The 22377-nt window shown below is 31.6% G+C and overlaps 3 protein-coding genes and 1 pseudogene across 7 annotated transcripts; all 4 read right to left on the reverse strand.

Annotated features, from left to right (window-relative positions):
• Positions 1–6871: 6871 nt before the first annotated feature.
• Positions 6872–9334, reverse strand: LOC130940126 (mitochondrial-processing peptidase subunit alpha-like; annotated as a pseudogene).
• Positions 9335–11436: 2102 nt separating this feature from the next.
• On the reverse strand, positions 11437–15118 carry LOC130941296 (receptor-like protein EIX2). Of its 4 annotated transcripts, none has more exons than XM_057869747.1 (3): positions 14868–15118; positions 12168–14702; positions 11437–11944 (listed from the first exon to the last, which is right to left on the reverse strand). In XM_057869747.1, exon 2 carries the CDS (start codon positions 14444–14446, stop codon positions 12185–12187), a length of 2262 nt encoding a protein of 753 aa, XP_057725730.1. In that variant the 5' UTR covers positions 14447–14702; positions 14868–15118; the 3' UTR covers positions 11437–11944; positions 12168–12184. The 4 variants fall into 4 exon arrangements, with proteins under 4 accessions (XP_057725730.1, XP_057725729.1, XP_057725728.1 ...); XM_057869746.1 differs by having other exon boundaries at positions 11438–11944; positions 12168–12950; positions 13038–15118; XM_057869745.1 differs by having other exon boundaries at positions 11439–11944; positions 14873–15117.
• Positions 15119–17043: 1925 nt separating this feature from the next.
• Positions 17044–18775, reverse strand: LOC130941972 (receptor-like protein EIX2). 2 transcript variants are annotated; one of them, XM_057870633.1, is made up of 3 exons: positions 18325–18775; positions 17481–18141; positions 17044–17260 (listed from the first exon to the last, which is right to left on the reverse strand). In XM_057870633.1, exons 1-2 carry the CDS (start codon positions 18587–18589, stop codon positions 17498–17500), a joined length of 909 nt encoding a protein of 302 aa, XP_057726616.1. In that variant the 5' UTR covers positions 18590–18775; the 3' UTR covers positions 17044–17260; positions 17481–17497. The 2 variants fall into 2 exon arrangements, with proteins under 2 accessions (XP_057726616.1, XP_057726615.1); XM_057870632.1 differs by having other exon boundaries at positions 17481–18775.
• Positions 18618–20078, reverse strand: LOC130940127 (receptor-like protein EIX2). The gene has a single exon (XM_057868176.1). The coding sequence runs from the start codon at positions 20076–20078 to the stop codon at positions 18618–18620; it is 1461 nt and encodes a 486-aa protein (XP_057724159.1).
• Between the last annotated feature and the right edge of the window lie 2299 nt (positions 20079–22377).

Consider the following 22377-nt stretch of genomic DNA (forward strand, 5'->3'; position numbering starts at 1 on the left):
AAATGAAGACCAGCAACAAAAAAATAAAATACATAGAGTAAAGTATCGTTTTTATTCCCAACGTTTAGGGTAAGTCTTAAAGTTGTCCTTAACATTTTAATCGTCCTATTTAAATCCCTAACGTTTTAAAATTGGCTCAATGTTATCCTATCGATAGGGATCCGTTAACAGAACTGATGGCGGGACAAAATTAAAACGATTTTAAAATGCTAGAGACTTAAATAGAATGAAAACGTTGGGGACAAAAACAATACATATAAATAAATTTTAATTTTATCCTTCAATAATATCAATTTTTTATTATATATAATATGAATTTTTTTAATTACATCTAAGTAAATTACACTTAATCACACTATTTTATTCTAAATACTTTTTTATATTTTTATATTAACTTATAACTTTAAGTGTAAAATTATTAAATAATAAATTTATTTAAAATAAATGTAATATAAAAATAATATATTTACTTATAACTTTAAGTATACTTTATAATTAAAAACAAATATTAATAATTCTCAAAAGTATATATTAAATACTTTTTTTTTTGAAACTCCGGGAAGTCAAATGTGTATTTGTGATGTTTTTTTGGTGACTGTGTATTTGTGATGTTTAAAGTCAATAAGTAACTCCAATGTACATTTGTGTTAATTGAGTATACTCAATTAGGAAAAAAACAGTTATTGTCGTTTCTTAGGAGAATTAATATTTCATCAAGGCAAGTATAATAGGAACCTGAAAATTTTATGATGGAATATTTTGAACATTAGTGATGAAGTGATATTTAGTCTTGTAAGTATTTATATAGGGACCTACCATAAACATGTAATTTTGTGTCTCATGCATGCCTTTCACGGAACGTGAGGGAAATGACTACGAAGCCGTGATTGCTTCAAACTTTGTTGCTTCAATTCTTCCATTTTTAATTCCCTTCTTCAAACGTGTCCAGTCAAAATTTTTAGTTGACTCACCGGTGGAGCCGTCGTCAAATTTCTAAGCTAGCAACTCCTTCCAATGTGCGATACAATAAACTAAAAATACTAGTTAACAAAATCCTTGTTATATTAGTAGTCTTTAAATTGTAATTTTTGTTAGCACTAAATTAGTACAAATTCTATAATGATGATAGAATAAGAAGTTTACAGCCAATAAAGAACAATGGATAACAAACAAAATTTCGAGTATTAATGCTGGAGGTTTAGGTGCAATTTTTTTTTCAAAGGAGTGAGATTTGAACTCGCAACTTTTAAGAACGTATGAGAAAATTATGTCTTTTGAATTATAACTCGTTGGTAAGTTTAGGTGCACATTACATAACTATTATAGGTATATTATTATAGAATTATAGTAGAGTAAAGTATACTTTCTGTTCCTGAAATTTGTTAAAAGTTTTAAAAATATTGCTAAGTTTTATTTTGTTTCAATTTTGTCTCAATTTTTTTATTTGTATCAAATATACTCTCAACGGCTAAATTTTCAAAAAATTTAAGACCAATATAACAATAATGTATAAAAATTATATTTAATTTGTTTGTGTTGAGAGATTATTTTTATGAAATTATTGTTGAATTGATCTTAAATATTTTTAAAATTAACGAGTATATTTGATGGAAATTAAAAATTTCTAAAATAAAATTGAAATAAAATAAAACTTAAAAACATTTTTTAAATTTTTATTAAACTTCAAAGACAAAAATATATACTTTACCTGTTATATAGTATTTCTTCAACCTTTTATTACTTGTCATCAACTAATTTAGTTTATTAGTAGTGAATAACATGAGGGAGACAAAAGGATCCATTTAAGCACGTTTGAGACCGTCAACCATGCGGTTCTTCCAGTAATATATATGCATATCTGCTAAAATACAATACTATACTAATTATTTGGAATTGAAAGAAAGCAAGCACCCATGGGTCCTAAACCCAAAAGATTTCCTCAGATTATGATAACAATATTACTATTAATTTATTTAATCAAACAGTGCCGTAGGGTGCCATATAGTTAGGATAATATTATATATTGACAAAGGCAAAGTGGCAAATTATGAAGAGATATACAAGGGGTACTCTTTTTTTTTTCTCTCGTTTTTGGTCGGAAGTGAGCCCAGCTACTCTATCTAAAAGGATCAACTATTTGGGCTTCTGTTCAATTCCGATGTAAGCCCATTATCTCCCTCAACCGAAATCCATTTCACAAAAACAAAAAGGGAGCACAAGAGCTGACCAAAATACCTAAAAAAATTTGGATACTATGAATTCTGATTTTTAAATTTTTATTTTAAAGAATAAATTGTGATCTCTTATTTTTTAATGTTCTTTTTTTTTATATTTTCTCTTGACTCCACTTATAAAATAAATAGTAAGAGATCACACTTTACCTTTTCGAGTGAAATTCAAAATTTAGATGATCTAAATTCTACTGAGTATTGAACCATGAGAATTTATTAAGGAGTGTTTTGCAAATTGCAACACTTTTACTGAGTTGATATTTTATTATACATACATTCAAACAATATTAACTCTTTATTTCCTGTCATTTAATTTTAATATTTATATTTTAATTTTATTTAACAAAAATATAATTTGTTTGTACTTATCGAAATAATTGATAATATATAACTATATGAAACTTTAATTTTTAAAATAGAAATTAATAAAGATATAATTATACTATGTGTACACACAAAAAATAGTTACTGATATAAAATATATATATTAAAATACAAAATATCCATAAAAAATGACATAATATTAGTATTTATATATATGTAAATACATAAAATATATGAAAAAATATAAAATATATATATTAAAAATAAATTAAACAAAAATTATATATTTATACATAAATATATGATAATTTTTTATTTGTATAATATTTATGTTGAATTTTCACGGACATTCTTTCTTTTGGATTTTTTACTAAATAAATTTTAGATATCTTCATGCTATAATCCATTAATTAGTTGTAATAGTCAGTTCCAAAAAAAATATTAGATTTTCAATATTTTTATTTCTTTTTCATTTAAGTAGATATTAATCAATTTTTTTTCTTATTACCAGAGCAGCATGAAGATAATAAGCTTGCTTTGGAAAAAAGATCTATGCTCTTTGTGCTGAGAACGGTGACTTTTATTATTACAAAACAAAATTCAATCTATGCAAAATTGCAAACCACATAAATTATTGTGCCCTCTTGCACCCCACACACCATGAATCTCCTTGAGTTCTTGAATAATTTATAATTTTGCAATGAGTTTCTGTTTTTGTATAATTTTTGGAGAACCGAAACTTTGTAACTTTCAAGAAGTGCTAACTTGCTTCTGCAATGTTGATTTCTTTTTTTGTTTGGACAGCTGACCTTCACTGCTTATGTTGGCGACATTTCTATTTTTTAAAATATATACTCTCTTTTGTTCTTCAAGAAATAAGCATGATTTTTATGTGTTATATATGTATTTAAGTTATTCATTATATATGTGAATTAGTTTTTTTTTTTTTCGCTCATGGAGTTCAGTTTCTTTTTCTTTTTAATATTCAATATTTAAAGATTTTGAATTTTTTATGATTATTTTTTGTTCCTTTACTAAGAAATCAGTAATATGTTAACTAGCTACTATTGTACAATTCAATTAATATGAGAAGAAGCCTAAATTCATATAAGTATATGTAATTTTTCAATCAGCAGCATAAGTTACTTATTATTTGTGATGAACTTTCAATTTATATTTTGAATTGATGATTTTGGAATTGGACTTGAAGAATTACTTCTCTTTTTAAGGAGTAGAACACTTTTGCTTTAGAAGAATATAGAGGAGCAAGTCTACAATATACTTTTTTTTTTTTTGTCTAATTAAGACTTTTCCTTTACAATCATTAGTTTTTTTTATAATTTGAGTTTCAGTTTAAATATTTAATATTTCTGTTACAGATGGAAGATTGTAATAATAAAGCAATGTAAAAATTATTACAAGAAGCATGTTGAAATCTAATATTATCTTTACTATATAAAATATTTAATTTTATCAAATAAGTCTAATTATTAATAAGTATAAAAAAAATTAAGAAGTCTACTTTCACTCCAAAGTTGTTAGAAAAGGTCAATGAATCACTGTAAAATTAAACTGACATTTGAAAGAAAAAGTATTAAGACAGTTTAATAATTAACTTTTTAAAGTAAGATGAAGAGTTTATACAAAGGAATCTTACTTTTTTTTTTAGGTTCTTTTTCTTTATATTATTTTCGGTCACAAAAAAAAAAGTATCAAGTATTTGTGTTTACAGTTCTTAAAAGTTAGGGGTACTTTTGAAAGCACCTAAGAAAAACTTTTTAAAGTTGGCTTGTGCTTATCAAAATTAAAAAAAAAATCTAATATAATAAATATTCAAAATTACCATTATTAATTATTAACACCAGATTTCATTTATTTTCCCACACATATTTTCTGCCATTATATTATTATTGAAATACTCATATATTTCTAATTTCTCAACCTAACCTTCGCAAATTCTAACACAATTTTCATATATTTTTTATTTTCAACCTAATTTTCACAATTTCAACACAAATACATCTTTATCATGTATTAGGTATGAATCTCTATCTATTTATATTATTTTTTGTGCATTATTTTTGTATTTTTTAGTAGATGTTTGTCTTTCTCTGTTCTTTAAAACATAAAAAAGGAGACCTGATTTATGGAAACCAATCATAAAATTTTTCTATACCAACTTCATGAACATTAGTCAAAATTATAATAACATATATATACATATGTAAATATAGATATATAATTTTACTTGAGATATGTGTCCCATTTTCTGTTATTTATAAAAGTGAGTCAATATATATAAATGGGTTATATTAATATAGAGAGTAAATCAAATAAATATTTAAATTATTGGTCTCTAAAATTTGAAAAATTATTTTTCGTTATAAATATGTTATTATAATTTTTTTAATTTTTAAAAGTTGTTTTACCAAACACAATTATAGTGCTTGTGCTTATTAAAAGCTATTTTAACGTGATTTTACCAAATGCAAGTGTTGCGGCTTTTTAAAAGTTGTCTTTTAAAAGTAAAAGTTTTACCCAACCAAACTTAAATAATACCCACATATATACAATGAAAGAAAAGAAGAAAAAGAGAGAAAGAAAAGTGATATTCAACTACCACTTCGTCCCTAACAACAACAACTAAATACATGGCAGTCAATCCGGAAGACCTCGAAAGAAATCTCAACCTAACGACGAACTCCTAGTGGTGGACAAGAACTACACTCTTTATGCTGAAGGAATAGAAGAAGATGATGAGGAAGAAAGAGAAAGAGAAAGAAAAGGGAAAAAGAAGATTGATGAACGACCAGAGGAACCGCCCGAAATGCGCCAGAAGAGACGAAAGCTTAATTTGGAACTTGAGGAGTAGAAGGACAAAGCAAGGACATTCATTATAGATAAGCTTGTACTTCTGCACTTCCCTCTGACAATCTCATAAAACCTTCTCTCTCAACTTTCCGACAATCTCATAAAACCTTCTCTCTCTCAATTTAGATCTTGTCTCAAGATCCAAATATCTGTCCAAATTTTTCGTTCCTCTGCATCAACTACACACGGAAGAAGGTGATTATATGAATAGAAAAAGCACTGTCGCTCGAGGGATTGTTGAGCGGGATTCAACAAGCATTACAAGATGAACAGCTTCAACAGAAACAGCCATCTCTTCTTGCTGCCTCTTCTTCTGCTGATTCTTATTCTTCCGAAAAAAATTACACTGGATGAATATCTAGCAAAATCGGATGAAACATTCCTCGCATTTGAGTTTTCTTGTATCCGGCTGAGAGCCATTTTAGCCGGAATTAAGCTCTGTAAAATTGTTGCACACTATATTTTTCTTTTATCTAACAGCGATCAAGATGAGATGCTAGAGATATTAGTGGCTAAGATTATAAGGTCACTTTTAATGATATTAACAGTTACAAATTTAAAATATTATAAGTAACGATTCAACAATGAAAAAGTTGGTTATGTTGTTTGTTTAAGATAAAGTATACATCCCATTTTTATAAATTATGGGATTAATAATTAAATTGGTCCCTAAAAGATGGATTATTCTTCAAATTTGCTTTTAAAAAATTTTATCAATCAAATTAGTTTTTAAAGATTATAAATCTATTGTTTTTGTCTTTCTATTACTTCTTTCTATTTCTGAAACATGATCATTAATAAACTTCAATACATGGAATTCATGTAAGTTGTTTATGCTATTGGTTATTAACAGTCTATATATTTTGCATAACTCATGACATTTGCTTATGTTTTTTTGTGGGAATTAACTTAAGGAAAAGTCTAGGGGCCAGCAATTTTATTGCATTTTGGCCAGCATGTAACCAGCAGAGAAATGTGAGCCATTGGATAAAATCTCACACCAATCTCACACCATCAAATCATCATTGATGGCTAATTGATGGCTATCAATCACAAATATTGCTGGCCCCCTAGCATTGCTCTTAACTTAATATTCTATAGTTTGTGAAAGCTTTCTTCTCCTTTTAGTTTTTTTTCAATGGAAACAAGATTTAACAACAAAAATTCAACAATAAAAATTCCATCATTCATTTTAATAAGTTCAAAACTAGAAGACAAAGGCAAAATGTACATAGCCTTGAGTGCATCCCTTTTCCAGGGCCCCCCGCTGAGAAGGATCCACCACCTCCCATAAGCATCTGCAATACTCAAAGAGTTATTTTGTTCCCCTTCTTGTGCAGGGGAACGCAGAAAAAAGAAATTACGCAAATCTACAGACGTGCTATCTCTTGAAATCAGAAAGACTCAAATGAAAAACAAGTACCTGTAAAACAGTCAAAATAATAGCGTCTTTCTCTTGTGGTAAGTTCTATGGTGCCTTTTACTATAGTGCCTAACTTTTTTTTAAAAATAAAAAATAAAATATTTAAAACAAAAAGTAAAATATTTAAAATTTATTAAATATTATCTATTTGCCTTTTTTAATAAGTTACATACAATATCAAATGCACCATAGCATTCACCTTCTCTTGTTGCCAACCACGAGGAACTTCAAAAGCAATAGCTACATGTGCACCCTGCCCTTGCAACAGTTCTTAGTAGATAAGTACAATTTGAAAAGAGACAAATGAATAATAAGGATATGCCATGCATAAGTGGATACGAAATCAATACATACCCCTGAATCACCTTGACGACGAAAATCGCCACCAACATAGACAGATTTTGGTTCTCCAAGTAGGTAGATCAGAGAGAAGTGGCTCAGCAACAGATAATAGTTCTTCATGTTCAATCCCGGATGCTGCAAGTACCATCCTCGACGCAGTATAGTTCTCCTGAATTTGCAAATACAATAACATTCAAATTATCAAATATTTTGCAAGAAAAATTAGTTTTGGACTACAAATAAATCTGATGTATCAAAAAGGATAATAGATCTTACAGAAACAAATTCTTCCAAAATCGACCCATCTAATCTGTTTAGTGCTGATTCAGGAGCCAAAAGTGGATTAGCCAGTGCACCTGAATAACCAGCTGAGTGTATTGCCTCCAAAAGTAAGCCCTGGGGATTGTTTGAAAGTTCTCCAAGCTCTGCACTAATGGAAGTTTTAACAAGATCAGAGAACTGCTATAAAATTATGCATGAGCTATCTTAAAAGTTAAAAGACCCTAGAAGAGAGAATCATATAAAACAGCATACCTCTTCATTGACTTCCCAATCCAAGAAGGCTGGGTTTCTTACACAATCAACTAGCAATTCAATCATTTGTGGAACATAGGTTTTTAAAGCATCAAATGCGTAGCCCATTTGCTCTCGAGAGTCCGAAGCGCCGGATAGAAAATAATTATTAAGATGCTTTTGATATGGACCCCATTTAAGATAAGTTTGTCCCATTTAAGATAAGTTTGTCTAACCTCATCTTTCTGATTTGGGTGATATTGCCAAATTTAAAACCATTTTCCAGGTCTCGTTCCAAAGAATTTAAGATCAAACTCATCAGATGCAACTCTTTAAATTTTTGAAGGTTATATCTCACTTTTTTTATGATTCATTAAAGTAGAAAAACTATCTACAGATGTTAATATTGTAAATGTTATATATTCTCCTTCTTGAATATTAGCCTTCTTCTTAAAAAATGCATCAATTCTTTGATTTTTTTATGATTATTTTATATAAAAATTTGAATATATATCCTGTAAAATATGTAAAAAGGAAGTTAGAAGGATAAATATTAAAATTTATAATATTTATTGGATTTTTTTATTAATTTATATAAATACAATAATATCAATATTTATTGACCATTCTAATATTTTTTATCATATAAAAAATTAAATTAAATAAACAGTAAAATATAAAATAATATTAAATTACATAAATAAAAATACCTAAATTTTTATATTTGAACTCAAAGGTAGAATGAGTGTTGCTTATTGAATAGAGAGCTGTGAAATGCGAATACACTCAGTTCATTCCAAATCCAACATGTTTTGAATGTTTAAAACTAAAAACTATTGTGCAATAAAAGCAAAGAGATGAAGACTGAACTTTGGTATTTTAAGTCATAGTAAAATATTTGAGTCAACTGAACTATCTTTTATTTTTTAAAAAAATATTACTAATTTTTTTAATAAAAATTTAGAGGGGCCATGCCCCTTGTCTGAACTAAGCTCCGCCCCTGCCGAAGATCCTACATTACCACCAATTGCTTCCACTTCCCTCACGATACGGAAATGACTCCGGTTTGCTGTGCTCTTGAAAGCCATTCACTCCAGCAAGTGTGATGCCCCACTTGACATTGGAGTCTCATATAGCGAACCACAGTCGAGATACAACCCTATTGAGGCCGCAGGGTTCTAATTGACAACCAAAATGTAAAAACAACATAATAAACAGACTAATACACATGCTCAAATGTTTTACCAATATATTAACATAGATTGCCATTAACTATAAAGGATGCACATACTGATGATGTCTCTGATGCTATCTTGAGACCATTGGGGAGAGTAGTGATCTTGGTCTTGCTTGGTTCAACACGATCAGGCAGTGGATCAGGGAGGGCAACACCAGCAAGTGGTGTGTCCAGAGGTGGAAGAGAACTAAAACTCCCACCAAGCCAACTAAACAAACCTCCTGATGCAGGTTTTGTAGCTGCTGCGCTTGATGCTGCAAGCCTAGTGGCTCCCAAGGTTCTGCCATGCCCAGTGGCCGAACTTGAAATAAAATTTTGGGGGGCCACATAAAAGATAATTGTCAAAATGCTTTTGATATAAACTCCATTTAAGATAAGTTCGTCTAATCTCATCTTTCTGATTTTGGTGATATTGCCAAATTTAAAGTCGTTTTTCAGAATCTCGTTCCAAAAAATTAAGGTCAAACTCATCAGATGTAACTTTTTGAACTTTTAAAATTTGTATCTCACTTTTTTCGCGATTCATTAAAGTAGAAAAATTATCTACATGTGTTGATATTGTAAAAATTATATGTTCTTCTTCTTAAATATTAGCCTTTCTCTTAAAAAATCATCAATTCTTTGATTTTTTTATTATTATTTTATATAAAAATTTGAATATATATCCTGTAGAATATATAAAGAAGAAGTTAGAAGGACAAATATTAAAATTTATAATATTTATTGAATTTTTTAATCAATTTATACAAATACAATAATATTAATACTTATTGAATATTCTATTATTTTTTATCATATAAAAAATTAAATTAAATAAATAGTAAAATATAAAATAATATTAAATTAAATAAATAAAAATATCTAATTTTTTATATTTAAATTTAAAGGTAGAGAGAGTGTTGTTTATTAAACTTATTGGGTACTTTAAGTCATAATAAAGTATTTAAACCAATTGAATTATTTTTTATCTTTTAAAAAAGTACTACTAATTTTTTTATAAAAAGTTTGGGGGGGGCCATGGCCCCCTTGTCTGAACTAAGCTCCACCACTAGCCATGCCCCTGTTCACAAGTTCCAATCACACAACATCACCACATGCACACATGAGATACAATATAACATCCATTTTCTACAACCAATTAATGCATCGTGTCAAAACAAAACAATAGAGGTGTTATCAGAACAATGTTGTTTGTGATATTCGTGTAATGAAATGACAAAATAACAAAACAAGTAGTCCGTCAGCTATAAACACAACAAAAATGGAACCACCCACAAATCTGTCATCAACCAGCCATTTAAGTAATTCTCATACAAATGAAGCGTATTTAAAAAATGAAGACTTGGCAACGTATCTGGTAGCTGACCCATAAAATAATTGCTTGAAAGGTCAATCTGATGGACATGAGAACTAAGATTGAATATCCATTTAGGCAACTCTGAATGAAAAGAATTACCAGAAAGAACAATAACCTGGAGTGATGTGCTAAAATTAGCATAACCAAGAGATGGATTTATGCTTTCAAGGTTACAGCCCTCTAAGTGGAGGTCCACCAATGATGGAAGCACCGTCACAAAGTGAAGCCAGTTAGTTTCCATGTGAAGATCAATGTGACTGAGTTGATATATTCCAAGGAGGGAATGCGAGAGAGCCACTGAAGACTCTTGATAGAAAGGTATTTGTTGTATGATAGAGCAATGTAATTGAGAGTTGAAGAGTTCACAGTGGAATCAGCTGAGATAGTTTTAAAGTCATTCATACTCAGATCCAAAGATTGTAAGTATTCCATATCCAGTAGAGAGAGATTGATGTCACCTGTAAGGCATTTCTGCAAATAATAATCTTCATGTACTACAACTTCTTCAAAATCATAATAAAATAGTTAGGCCCGTCCAAAAGTAGTTTTTTTTTTTGTGACTTGTCCGAAAGTAGTTTAAAACGACAGAATAAATCACACTTTATTTTGTAAACTGCAAATAATAAAATGAGATGCATTCCAAAAAATTAAAAAGCAAAGCACTCTTTAATTCTATAAGACCAACAACTGTTTTTTGCTTTTATCTTATATTTGAACCAATCAAGCCCGGTTTTTACTTTTTATACAGAAAGGGTTGAGCTCTCGCATTATATATATGTAACACATTTTGTGACAAGAAAATTCTGAGATGTATTAAAGTGGATCTTCACTTTTATCCTAACAAAAAATAAATAAATAAATAAATAAAAATATATTTTTTGTCTTTAATTTTTGTAATTCTTTTTAAAAATACCCCAAACGTTTAGTTTCATTTAATTTTATCTTAACATTCTTTATTTAACTAATTTTATTTCTAATATTTTTTATTTTTATCAAAATTATTTTTAAAAATTTTTAATTTTGTCCTTAACATTTTACCTGGAATTGAACAAGAATTGATTTAGATAATCCAAATTTGCAAGAGTTGATTGAGATAACTAAAGATAAATATAAGATGAATATTAAACCATGAGAATTTATTAAGGAGTGTTTTGCTAATTGCAACACTTTTACTGAGTTGATAAATTATTATACATACATTCAAACAATATTAACTCTTTATTTCCTGTCATTTAGCTGGCGTGAAATTAAGAAATACTATTTCCTTATTAATTGTTAACTTATTATCTTGTACACAAAAAGCAGTAGCTTATAGCAAAGCACAAACTTTTAATAAGAAAACAATCATCACTTGGAATATCTATGTAGAACCATCACACTAGAAACAAATCCTTGTGACCTACTATATATATAATTAATGCATCACATACCAGAAAGTAACATTACAAAAATGATTAGAGAAACAATATTCTGCATCAAAACCAAGAAACTATATCTAGGCTTTATTTTAGAATATAAAAGTGACATTGGGATTCAATAATTCGCTAGTGATACTGTAAGCGCAATACACTGCATGAAGTATCTGCTGGATCTTTATGGCAGGTGCAGCTGATGAGATCTTATGTATTATGTTCTTCAAAAAGTACCTGCAAAGATAAGAATTTTTTTTTTTTAAAAAAATCTCTACCCATTCAAGTCATTTGTGCAAGTTAATCAAATAAATAAATATAACTGGTTCGTAAGAGTGCATCTCCATATATAACAGAAAATAAAACTGAAAACATTTACCTTTTAAATATGTATGTTACATGGTAACAAAAATAATAAAATACTAAGTATATATTTAGTTATGACATATTAAGAGGTTACCTGCAGAGAATTGGATATCAGCGAAAGGAGTTGAGATTTGTGAGCAGCAGAACATAAAATCGGTCTCTCAAGTCATACAGAAATCTGAAGTAAGCATGTCTGCACTTGCGACTGAAGAAAATGGCACCACAAACTCCCCAAAAGCCTGAAGCAAAGCCAACTCCTAAGCCCATATAGAGGCAGCTCAGAAAATCTGATTCATCACCATCATCATCATCATTCTCACCCGAAGCCTTTGTGTCATCGCCATGATTTGAGCAGTTTTTGGGAAGGGGAGGTCCACAAAGATCAGCATTCCCAATATAGCTAAGCTCACTGAAGCTCTGAAGTTGGGTCCCTGATGGGATTTGGCCTCTCAAGTTATTGAATGACAGGTTCAAATTACTGAGGAAAGACAAACTGGACATGCTCTCAGGAATCTCTCCTGTGAGTTCATTTTTGGATAAATCAAGAGACTCCAGTTGTGTCATGTTTCCAATCTCTTTTGGTATGGTTCCTGTTAGCCTGTTATGGGATAGGTTCAAGAAATGCAACTGAGAGAGGCTGAACAGTTGTGGAGACATTGTTCCTGTCAGATTATTACTTGAAAGATCAACCATGCGCATCAGCTTCAGGTTTGAATAATAATCCGATTGTTGACCTTTTACAAGCAATATAAGGTCGTCTCTGTATATAAAGAAACCCGTTCTACCATAGAATGTGTAGAAAATCCAACTGGTTGAATAGTGCATGTCAACAAAGGATGTGATGTTGTTTAGGCATTTGGGTATATGTCCTGAGATTCTGTTATATGCAACATCCAAAACAATGAGTAAAGGCATTTGACATATCTGTGAGGGAATGTTACCAATGAATTTGTTGGACCTTAACTGGACAATCCTTATACTCTGCGGCATCCACTTTGGTATATTTCCAGAGAAGCTATTCTTGCGGACGTTAAGGATGGACAGGGAGCGGCAATACTGAAGTGATGAAGAAGATATGTCCCCAGACAAATTATTTTCATGCAGATGCAGTGATGTGAGATTCGACAATAAGGCCATTGATGGGGGTATGTTGCCACTAAGATTGTTGCCTCCCAGATTAACATAACGTAGTGACTTCCAATTCATCCAGCAGTCTGTTAGTCCTCCAGATAAATTATTATGAGAAAGGTCCAAGTACTGCAACTTATTGTTGCTTTTCTTGCTGTGGCACAAGAGATGAGAGATGGAGCCTGATAGAGAACTGTTGTATAGCTGGAAGAAAACAACATTGGATGAAAGTCGAGGTAGACCACCTTTGAAATTATTTGATGTCAGGAGTATGATGCTGGAATTCAAGAAAGCTTCTGATAAGTCCCCTTCTATTGTGGTGTTGCGCAATTCGAGATGTTGAATTGTGGATGCAAACCTCCAAAAGTTGTTATTATTATCATCAGCTTCAAACGAGATCCTTGAGTTTCCAATTTGGAGATCAATGAGAGATGTCTGTGTGTATAACCATTGAGGAAGTGTAGGGTGCAGTGGTGCAATGTACAGCTCGTCAAGTTGGAAAGGTGGTATCCAGAGGGGATCAAAATCAAAGGTGATGTATGGTGATTCCAAAGACAAGATTTTCAAATTTTTCAGTTTTGCAAAATTTCTTTCAGACACAACCCCTGTGAAGAGATTTCCGTGTGCCATCAAGGTGTCTAGGGATGACAAATTTCCCAAATTTGTAGGAAAAAATCCAGAAAAATAGTTGTGACTAATTGCAAATGTGGTAAGATACTGAAGTTGGCCTATCCAATCTGGAATTGAGCCATTTAAGTAATTACCATACAATTTAAGGCTAGTCAAAGAATGAAGATTTGGCAACATATTTGGTAGCTGACCCATAAAATAATTACTTGAAAGGTCAATCTCAAGGACATGAGAACTAAGATTGAATATCCATTTAGGCAACTCTGAGTGAAAATAATTATTGTGAAGTTCAATATACTGGAGTGATGTGCTAAAATTAGCATAGTCAAGAGATGGACTTATGTCTTCAAGTTTACAGCTGTCTAAGGAGAGCTCCACCAGTGATGGAAGCACCGTCATCCAGTGGAGCCAGTTAGTTTCCATGCGAAGATTAATGTTACTGAGGTCTATGTATTCCAAGGAGGGAATGCGAGAGAGCCACTCAAGACTCTTGAGAGAAAGGTATTCGTTGTTTGATAGATCAATGTAATTGAGAATTGAAGAGTTGACAGTGGAATCAGATGAGATAGTTGTAAAGTCATTGAAACTCAAATCCAAAGATTGTAAGTATTCCATATCCAATAGAGAGAGATTGATGTCACCTGTAAGGCATTTCTGCAAATAATAATCATCATGTACTAGAGCTTCTGCAACATCATAATAATCACACTCGAGAGTGAGGTGTATGACTCTGGCAGTGATGTTGTGGCATCTGACTCCCTTCCACTGGCAGCAATCCTGCTCCTGCTTCCATGAAGATAGGAGTCCCGATGGGTCAGTGACTCCTTCTTTGAACTTCAACAGGATTTCTTTATCTCTCTCGTCGCAACAACTGCATATCATGCATAATGTGCTCAACATCATTGCAAACACATATTTCCTCTTCCAAATTATATTATTGCTATCCATTGATTAAACAAAGCAAAGCTAAATTGTAATTAGGGTTCATATCTCGCTTCTTTGTTAAGCTACGTATATATAGCAAGATTACGATTACCATACAAGTCATTCATGCAAGACCAAATGAATCATATCTCTGACTCTTGTGGTCGGAAAGCCATTATGGATGTTGAATTTTTGGGGAGATTGACTGACGTGTGTCTCTGGATGTGGAATTTTAGGGACACTTGACTGACTTGTGTATTCCGCCATTTATTATGGATGATAACTTCTTTGTTACTCACGCGTGCGTTTGGTTAGTGGGTGTGTCTTCACAAGACATAGACACGGAAGCGTGTGTTTTCACAAGACATAGACACGGAAGCACGCGTTCTTGGTTTGGTTAGTAAGACACAAAATTTTGATAGACACGAGAAGACACAAAGGCACATAAAGACACAAAATTTATGTATATCAGGAAGGGGTGAAACACTAAACTTAAAACATAAACACACTATTTTTAACATTTAATTTTCATAATTACCCTTCAAATTCTTCTCCTTCCTCAGTCTCCTTTCATCCATTTTCCCTTAATACAGAGAGGTTAACCTCTCATCTTCTCTTCTTGTCACTCCAACCACCACCGCCTCTCCTTCCATCGTACCACTAGTCTGCCGCCGTGTCTCTTCCTCCTTTCCTTCCACCGCCTCTCTTCCACCCAGACCACCGCCTCTCCTCCTTTTCTTCCACCCAGACCACCACTATCACCCTATCCCTTCCTCCATTTTCTCCTCCCTCACTTTTTTTTGGTCTCTTCACGGTTGTCTCTTTGCCGCCGCCGCAGTCACTTTTTACAGTTGTTGCCTCTGCTTCCCTTCTCGTCGACGATTCAGATCTTTCTCTCGTCTTTCACCATCTTTTCAGATCCGTTATCCGTTCCATGTTTCAGATCTATTCTCCCTTTTGGCACTATTTTTTTGTATAATTTAATTTTTTATTTGTTTGAATTTTTGTTAAATTTTGTTAGATTGAATTTTTTTTGTTGATATTTGTTGGATTAAATTTGTTATTTAGTTTTAGATTGTTATTGGTAGTTATTTTTTGTTGTGATGGTGGCTGATTGTTAATGGTGGTAGTTTGGTTGAGATAGTGATTATGTAGCCGTGATACTGATAACAGTTTGCAATAAGGGTAATATTGAAATTTAATAAGATTGTGCTTTGTGTCTTCTGATTTATATTTGTATACCAAACAATTTAAAAAATTTGTGTCTTGTTGTGTTGTCTTCAGTGTCTATGTCTCTGTGTCTGTGTATTAAAGAATACACAAAACAAAGGCAGCCGTACAGGAACAGGATGATAGGGGTAAACTGTAAAGTAAAGGAGATAGTATTATCATGTTGGGCTCTTATTGTATTGGGCTTTTAAGAAATTGTTAGGCCCGTCCAAAAGTAGTTTAAAATAACAGAGAATAAATCACCCATTATTTAGTACACTGCAAGTAATAAAATGAGATGCATTCCCAAAAAATAGAAAGCAAAGCATTCTTTAATTCTAGAAGACCAACACTGTTTTTTGCTCTTATCTTAGATTTAGACCAATACAAGCCCATTTTTTATACTGACAGGGTTGAGCTCTAGCATTATATATATGTAACACATTTTGTGATAAGAAAATTCTTAGATGTATTAAAGTGGGTCTCACTTTTATCCTAACAAAAAAAATAAATAAATAAATAAAAGTATAATTTTTGTCTTCAACTTTTGTGATTTTTTTAAAAATATTTTTAATATTTAATTCATTTAATTTTATCCTAACGTTTTTTATTTATTTAATTTTATTTTTAATATTTTCGATTTTTGTCAAAATTATTCTTAAAAATTTTTAATTTTATTCCTAACATTTTATATAGAATTAAATAAGAGTTGATTGAAATAATCCAAATTTGCAACAGTTGATTGAGATAACTAAAGATAAATATAAGTGAATATTGAACCATGAGAATTTATTAAAGAGTGCTTTGCAAATTGCAACACTTTTACTGAGTTGATAAATTAGTATACATGCATTCAAACAATATTAACCCTTCATTTCCTGTCATTTAGCTGGTGTGAAATTAAAAGATACTATTTCCTTCTTAGTTGTTAACTTATTATCTTGTACACACAAAGCAGTAGCTTATAGCAAAGCACAAACTATTAATAAGAAAACAATCATCACTTGGAATATCTATATAGAACCATCACACTAGAAACAAATCCTTGTGATCTATATATATAATTAATGCATCACATACCAGTAAGCAACATTACAAAAATGATTAGAGAAACAATATTCTGCATCAAAACCAAGAAACTATATCTAGGCTTTATTTTAGAATATAAAAGTGACATTGGGATTTAATAATTAGCTAGTGATACTGTAAGCGCAATACACTGCATGAAGTATCTGCTGGATCTTTATGGCAGGTGCAGCTGATGAGATCTTATGTATTATGTTCTTCAAAAAGTACCTGCAAAGATAAGAATTTTTTTTTTTAAAAAATCTCTACCCATTCAAGTCATTTGTGCAAGTTAATCAAATAAATAAATATAACTGGTTCGTAAGAGTGCATCTCCATATATAACAGAAAATAAAACTGAAAACATTTACCTTTTAAATATGTATGTTAGATGGTAACAAAACAATAAAATACTAAGTATATATTTAGTTATGACATATTAAGAGGTTACCTGCAGAGAATTGGATATCAGCGAAAGGAGTTGAGATTTGTGAGCAGCAGGACATAAAATCGGTCTCTCAAGTCATACAGAAATCTGAAGTAAGCATGTCTGCACTTGCGACTGAAGAAAATGGCACCACAAACTCCCCAAAAGCCTACAGCAAAGCCAACTCCTAAGCCCATATAGAGACAGCTCAGAAAATCTGATTCATCACCATCATCATCATTCTCACCCAAAGTCTTTGTGTCATCTCCATGATTTGAGCAGTTTTTGGGAAGGGGAGGTCCACAAAGATCAGCATTCCCAATATAGCTAAGCTCACTGAAGCTCTGAAGTTGGGTCCCTGAAGGGATTTGGCCGCTCAAGTTATTGAATGACAGGTTCAAGTTATCGAGCAAAGACAAACTGGATATACTCACAGGAATCTGTCCCGTGAGTTCATTTTTGGATAAATCAAGAGACTCCAGTTGTGTCATGTTTCCAATCTCTTTTGGTATGGTTCCTGTTAGCCTGTTATGGGAAAGGTTCAAGAAATGCAACTGAGAGAGGCTGAAGAGTTGTGGAGACATTGTTCCTGTCAGGTTATTACTTGAAAGGTCAACCATGCGGATCAGCTTCAGGTTTGATTCATAATTTGATTGTTGACCTTTTACAAGCAATATAAGATTGTCTGTGTAGTAAAATAAAGCACTTCCATCAAAGAGTTCATAGAAAATCCAACTGGTTGAATAATGCATGTCAACAAAGGATGTGATGTTGTTTAGGCATTTGGGTATATGTCCTGAGATTCTGTTATATGCAATATCCAAAATAATGAGTAAAGGCATTTGACATATCTGTGAGGGAATGTTACCAATGAATTTGTTGGACCTTAACTGGAGAATCCTTATACTCTGCGGCATCCACTTTGGTATGTTTCCAGAGAACCTATTCTTGCGGACATTAAGAATGGACAAGGAGCGGCAATACTGAAGTGATGAAGAAGATATGTCCCCAGACAAGTTATTCTCATGTAGATGCAGTGATGTGAGATTCAACAAGAAGGACATTGATGGGGGTATGTTGCCAGTAAGATTGTTGCCTCCCAGATTAACATGAAGCAGCGATTTCCAATTCATCCAGCAGTCTGTTAACCCTCCAGATAAATTATTTATCAGAGATGTCCAAGTACTGCAATTTATTGTTGCTTTTCTTGTTATGGCACAAGAGATGGGAGATAGATCCTGATAGAGAACTGTTGGTTAGCTGGAAGAAAACAACATTGGAGGAGAGCTGAGGTAGACCACCTTTCAAATTATTTGATAACAGAGTGATAAAGCTAGAATTCAGCAACACTTCTGATAAGTCCCCTTCTATGGTGTTGTTGTACAAATTGAGTGTCTGAATTGTGGATGCAAAGCTCCAAAAGTTGTTATTGTCAGCAGCTTCAGACAAGAACTTTGAGTTTCGAATGAAAAGTGTACTGAGAGATGTCTGTGTGTATAACCATTGAGGAAGTGTAGGGTGCAGTTCTCCAAGGTGCAGCGCTTCAAGTTGGAAAGGCGGTATCCAGTGGGGATCAAAATCAAACGTGATGGTTGGAGATCCCAAAGACAAGAATTTTAAATTTTTCTGTTTTGCAAAATTTCTTTCAGACACAACACCTGTGAAGAGATTTCCTATGGCCACGAAGTTTTCTAGGGATGACAAATTTCCCAAATTTAAAGGAAGAAATCCAGAAAAATAGTTGTCAAAAATGTAAAGGGTGGTAAGATACTGAAGTTGGCCTATCCAATGTGGAATTGAGCCATTTAAGTAATTATCTTGCAATGCAAGACTAGTCAAAGAATGAAGATTTGGCAACTTATTTGGTAGCTGGCCTATAAAATGATTACTTGAAAGGTCAATAGAAAGGACACTAGAGCTAAGATTGAATATCCATTTAGGCAACTCTGAGTGAAAAGAATTATCGGCAAGATCAATATACTGGAGTGATGTGCTAAAATTAGCATATTCAAGAGATGGACTTATGTCTTCAAGTTTACAGCTCTCTAAGGAGATCTCCACCAATGACGGAAGCACCGTCACCCAGCGAAGCCAGTTAGTTTCCCTGTGAAGATTTGTGTAACCAAGGTGTATGTATTCCAAGGAGGAAAAGCGAGAGAGCCACTCAAGGTTGTGAATAAAAAGGTTTTCGTTGTATGATAGATTAATGAAATTAAGAGTTGAAGAGTTGACAGTGGAATCAGATGAGATAGTTGTAAAGTCATTCATACTCAGATCCAACTGTTGTAAGTATTCCATGTCTAACAGAGAGAGATTGATGTCACCTGCAAGGCATTTCTGCGAGTTATATTCTTCATCTTCTTCAGCATCATAATAATCACACTCGAGAGCGAGGTGTATGACTCTGGTAGTGATGTTGTGACAGGTGACTCCCTTCCACTGGCAGCAATCTTGCTCCTGCTGCCATGAAGATAGGAATCCCGATGAGTCAGTGACTCCTTCTTTGAACTTCAACAGGATTTCTTTATCTCTCTCGTTGCAACAACTGCATATCATGCATAATGTGCTCAACATCATTGCAAACACATACTTCCTCTTCCAAACTATATTATTGCTATCCATTCGTTAATTTAAGCAACCAAACCTGATTTTTAGGCTTTCTTGCTAACCTATGAGTATATATAGGAAGATTACGATTACGATACAAGTCATTAATACAGAGACCAGATGAATCTTGTGTTAGTCTTGTGGTGAGAAACTCGTTATGGATGTGAAATTTTGGGGGAGAGTTGACTGACATGTGTTTTCCCACAGCAGCTGTGGAAAATTTCTTCTGTAGTGAGCGTGGATCATATGCTTTTTCTTTTTTTTCTTCTTTTATTAAAAAAAATAATAAAAAAGGTTAAAAACACAGACGAGAACTCAAACCCGAACCCGCACCCAAATATGGTGCAGCATCCACCTCCATTTAGTCTCCTTGCATGGACCATGAGCATCGCCGTGAGCAAGTCAGCATCTCTGCATGAGTAATCAATGACTAATTGCATTATAACTTATAGCTTATCAAGCAATGCAGGGAATCCTTATAGTAATCAAGTATGATAAAATTAATTAAATCATCATATAGTAATTCAACTAAATAATTCTCAGAAGTATATATTAAATGCTTTTTTTTTTTTTTGAAACTCCGAAAAGTCAAATGTGTATTTGTGGTGTTTAAACTTTAAAGTCAATAAGTAACTCCAATGTGCATTTGTGTTAATTGAGTATACTCAACTAGGGAAAAAACAGTTATTGTCATTTTTTAGGAGAATTAATATTTCATCAAGGCAAGTATAACAGGGCCCCTGAACATTTTATGGTGAAATATTTTTGGGCATTAGTAATGAAGTGAGATTTAGTCTTATAATTTTGTGTCTCATGCATGCCTTTCACGGAACAAGAGGGAAATGACTACAAAGCCGTAATTGCTTCAATTCTTCCATTATTACTTCCCTTCTTCAAACGTGTCCAGTCAACGTTTTTAGTTGACTCACCGGTAGAGCCGTTATCAAATTTCTAACCTAGCAACTCCGTCCAATGTGCGACACATTAGAGCCTCTTTGGGAAGTAGCAGAAGCAACTTTTTTTTATTTTTAGATAATGAAAAATCATAATCTATGTGTTTGGTATTATATTAAAATTTTTTTTTAATTTTTCGAAAAGTTAATTTGCAGCTTTTTGAAGAAGTAGAAATATATGACTTCTTGCTTCTGGAGAAGTCATTCTACCACTTACTTAAAAAAAATTAATTTTAAAACAAAAAAATCTACTTTTCTTCTTGACTCTATGAAAAATACTGACCCTTCATCACCATTTTCACACAAGGTCTGTTAGAAGCATAGACCTTCCACCATCATTCTCACGCAATGTTCCAAGTCTCACCATTTTTACGTAATGAAACATGTGATGGAAGTACTGATCCTCCACCACATTTTCAGACAATATTACATTTAAACAACTTACTGCATATATTCCTTCTACATATTTTTTTATTATTTTATCACTATTTTTTATTATTAAATTTGTATTCAAGTGTGGTATGAAATTTCAGTTTTAATTTTATTTTTTCATATGTAATTTTATAGCTTATTATTATTTTCATAGTTAATTATAACAAGTTCTTGACCTCAATAAAGGAGAAGAGAGTTCTAATAGGAGTAAAAATAAAAAATAAAAAACAGCAATAAAATATACATTGACACACATTTTATATTTATTTTTTATTTTCACCTACCATATCATACACAATATTAGTGATTAGGTTATGTAAAATTAACGTTCAATATTAGAAAGTATTTGTTATCATCGTTATTTTAATATTCATTCTCTTTTGTAAAAAAAATTTATCTTTTGAGTTATTTATCCAAACGCTATAACTTTAAAATAAGTACTTTTATAACTAAAAATCCAAACACAAAATAACTTATTTATAAGCTACTATTAATAAAAGTCCTTATGTTTTAAGCTCCTTTTCCAAAAGAACTTAGGGCTTGTTTGGGTGAGCTTCTAAGAAAAGATCTTTTTTCGAGTTATCTTTTTTTAAAAGATCTTATAGAGAAGTAAAAGTAATTTTATGTTTGGATATCTCATGTAAAAAGGTATTTTTATCTATCAATTATGTTTGGGTATAACAATATAAAAGTACTTTTTTGTTTATTTATTACATAAAAAACATCTTTTTTTTAAGGAAAAAAGATCTTTTAAAAAAAGATGTAAATTATAGCTTCTCAAAAAAGATCTTTTTTTGATTTTACTAGTGCTTTTATTTTTACTACTAGAAATTTGCCAAACATGTTAAAAAATAAAAAAAAGATCTTTTTTCATTAAAAAAAGATCTTTTTTTAACAAAATAATGGCGCCCAAACATGCACTTATTTAA

This window comes from Arachis stenosperma, chromosome 7 (assembly GCF_014773155.1).
Source record: "Arachis stenosperma cultivar V10309 chromosome 7, arast.V10309.gnm1.PFL2, whole genome shotgun sequence".
NCBI classification, from domain to species: Eukaryota; Viridiplantae; Streptophyta; class Magnoliopsida; order Fabales; family Fabaceae; genus Arachis; species Arachis stenosperma.

Coding starts and splice junctions, on each gene's coding strand:
- LOC130940127 (XM_057868176.1), bottom strand. CDS start 20,078: ATGGATAGCAATAATATAGTTTGGAAGAGGAAGTATGTGTTTGCAATG.
- LOC130941972 (XM_057870632.1), bottom strand. CDS start 18,589: ATGAATTGGAAATCGCTGCTTCATGTTAATCTGGGAGGCAACAATCTT.
- LOC130941296 (XM_057869744.1), bottom strand. CDS start 14,779: ATGGATAGCAATAATATAATTTGGAAGAGGAAATATGTGTTTGCAATG.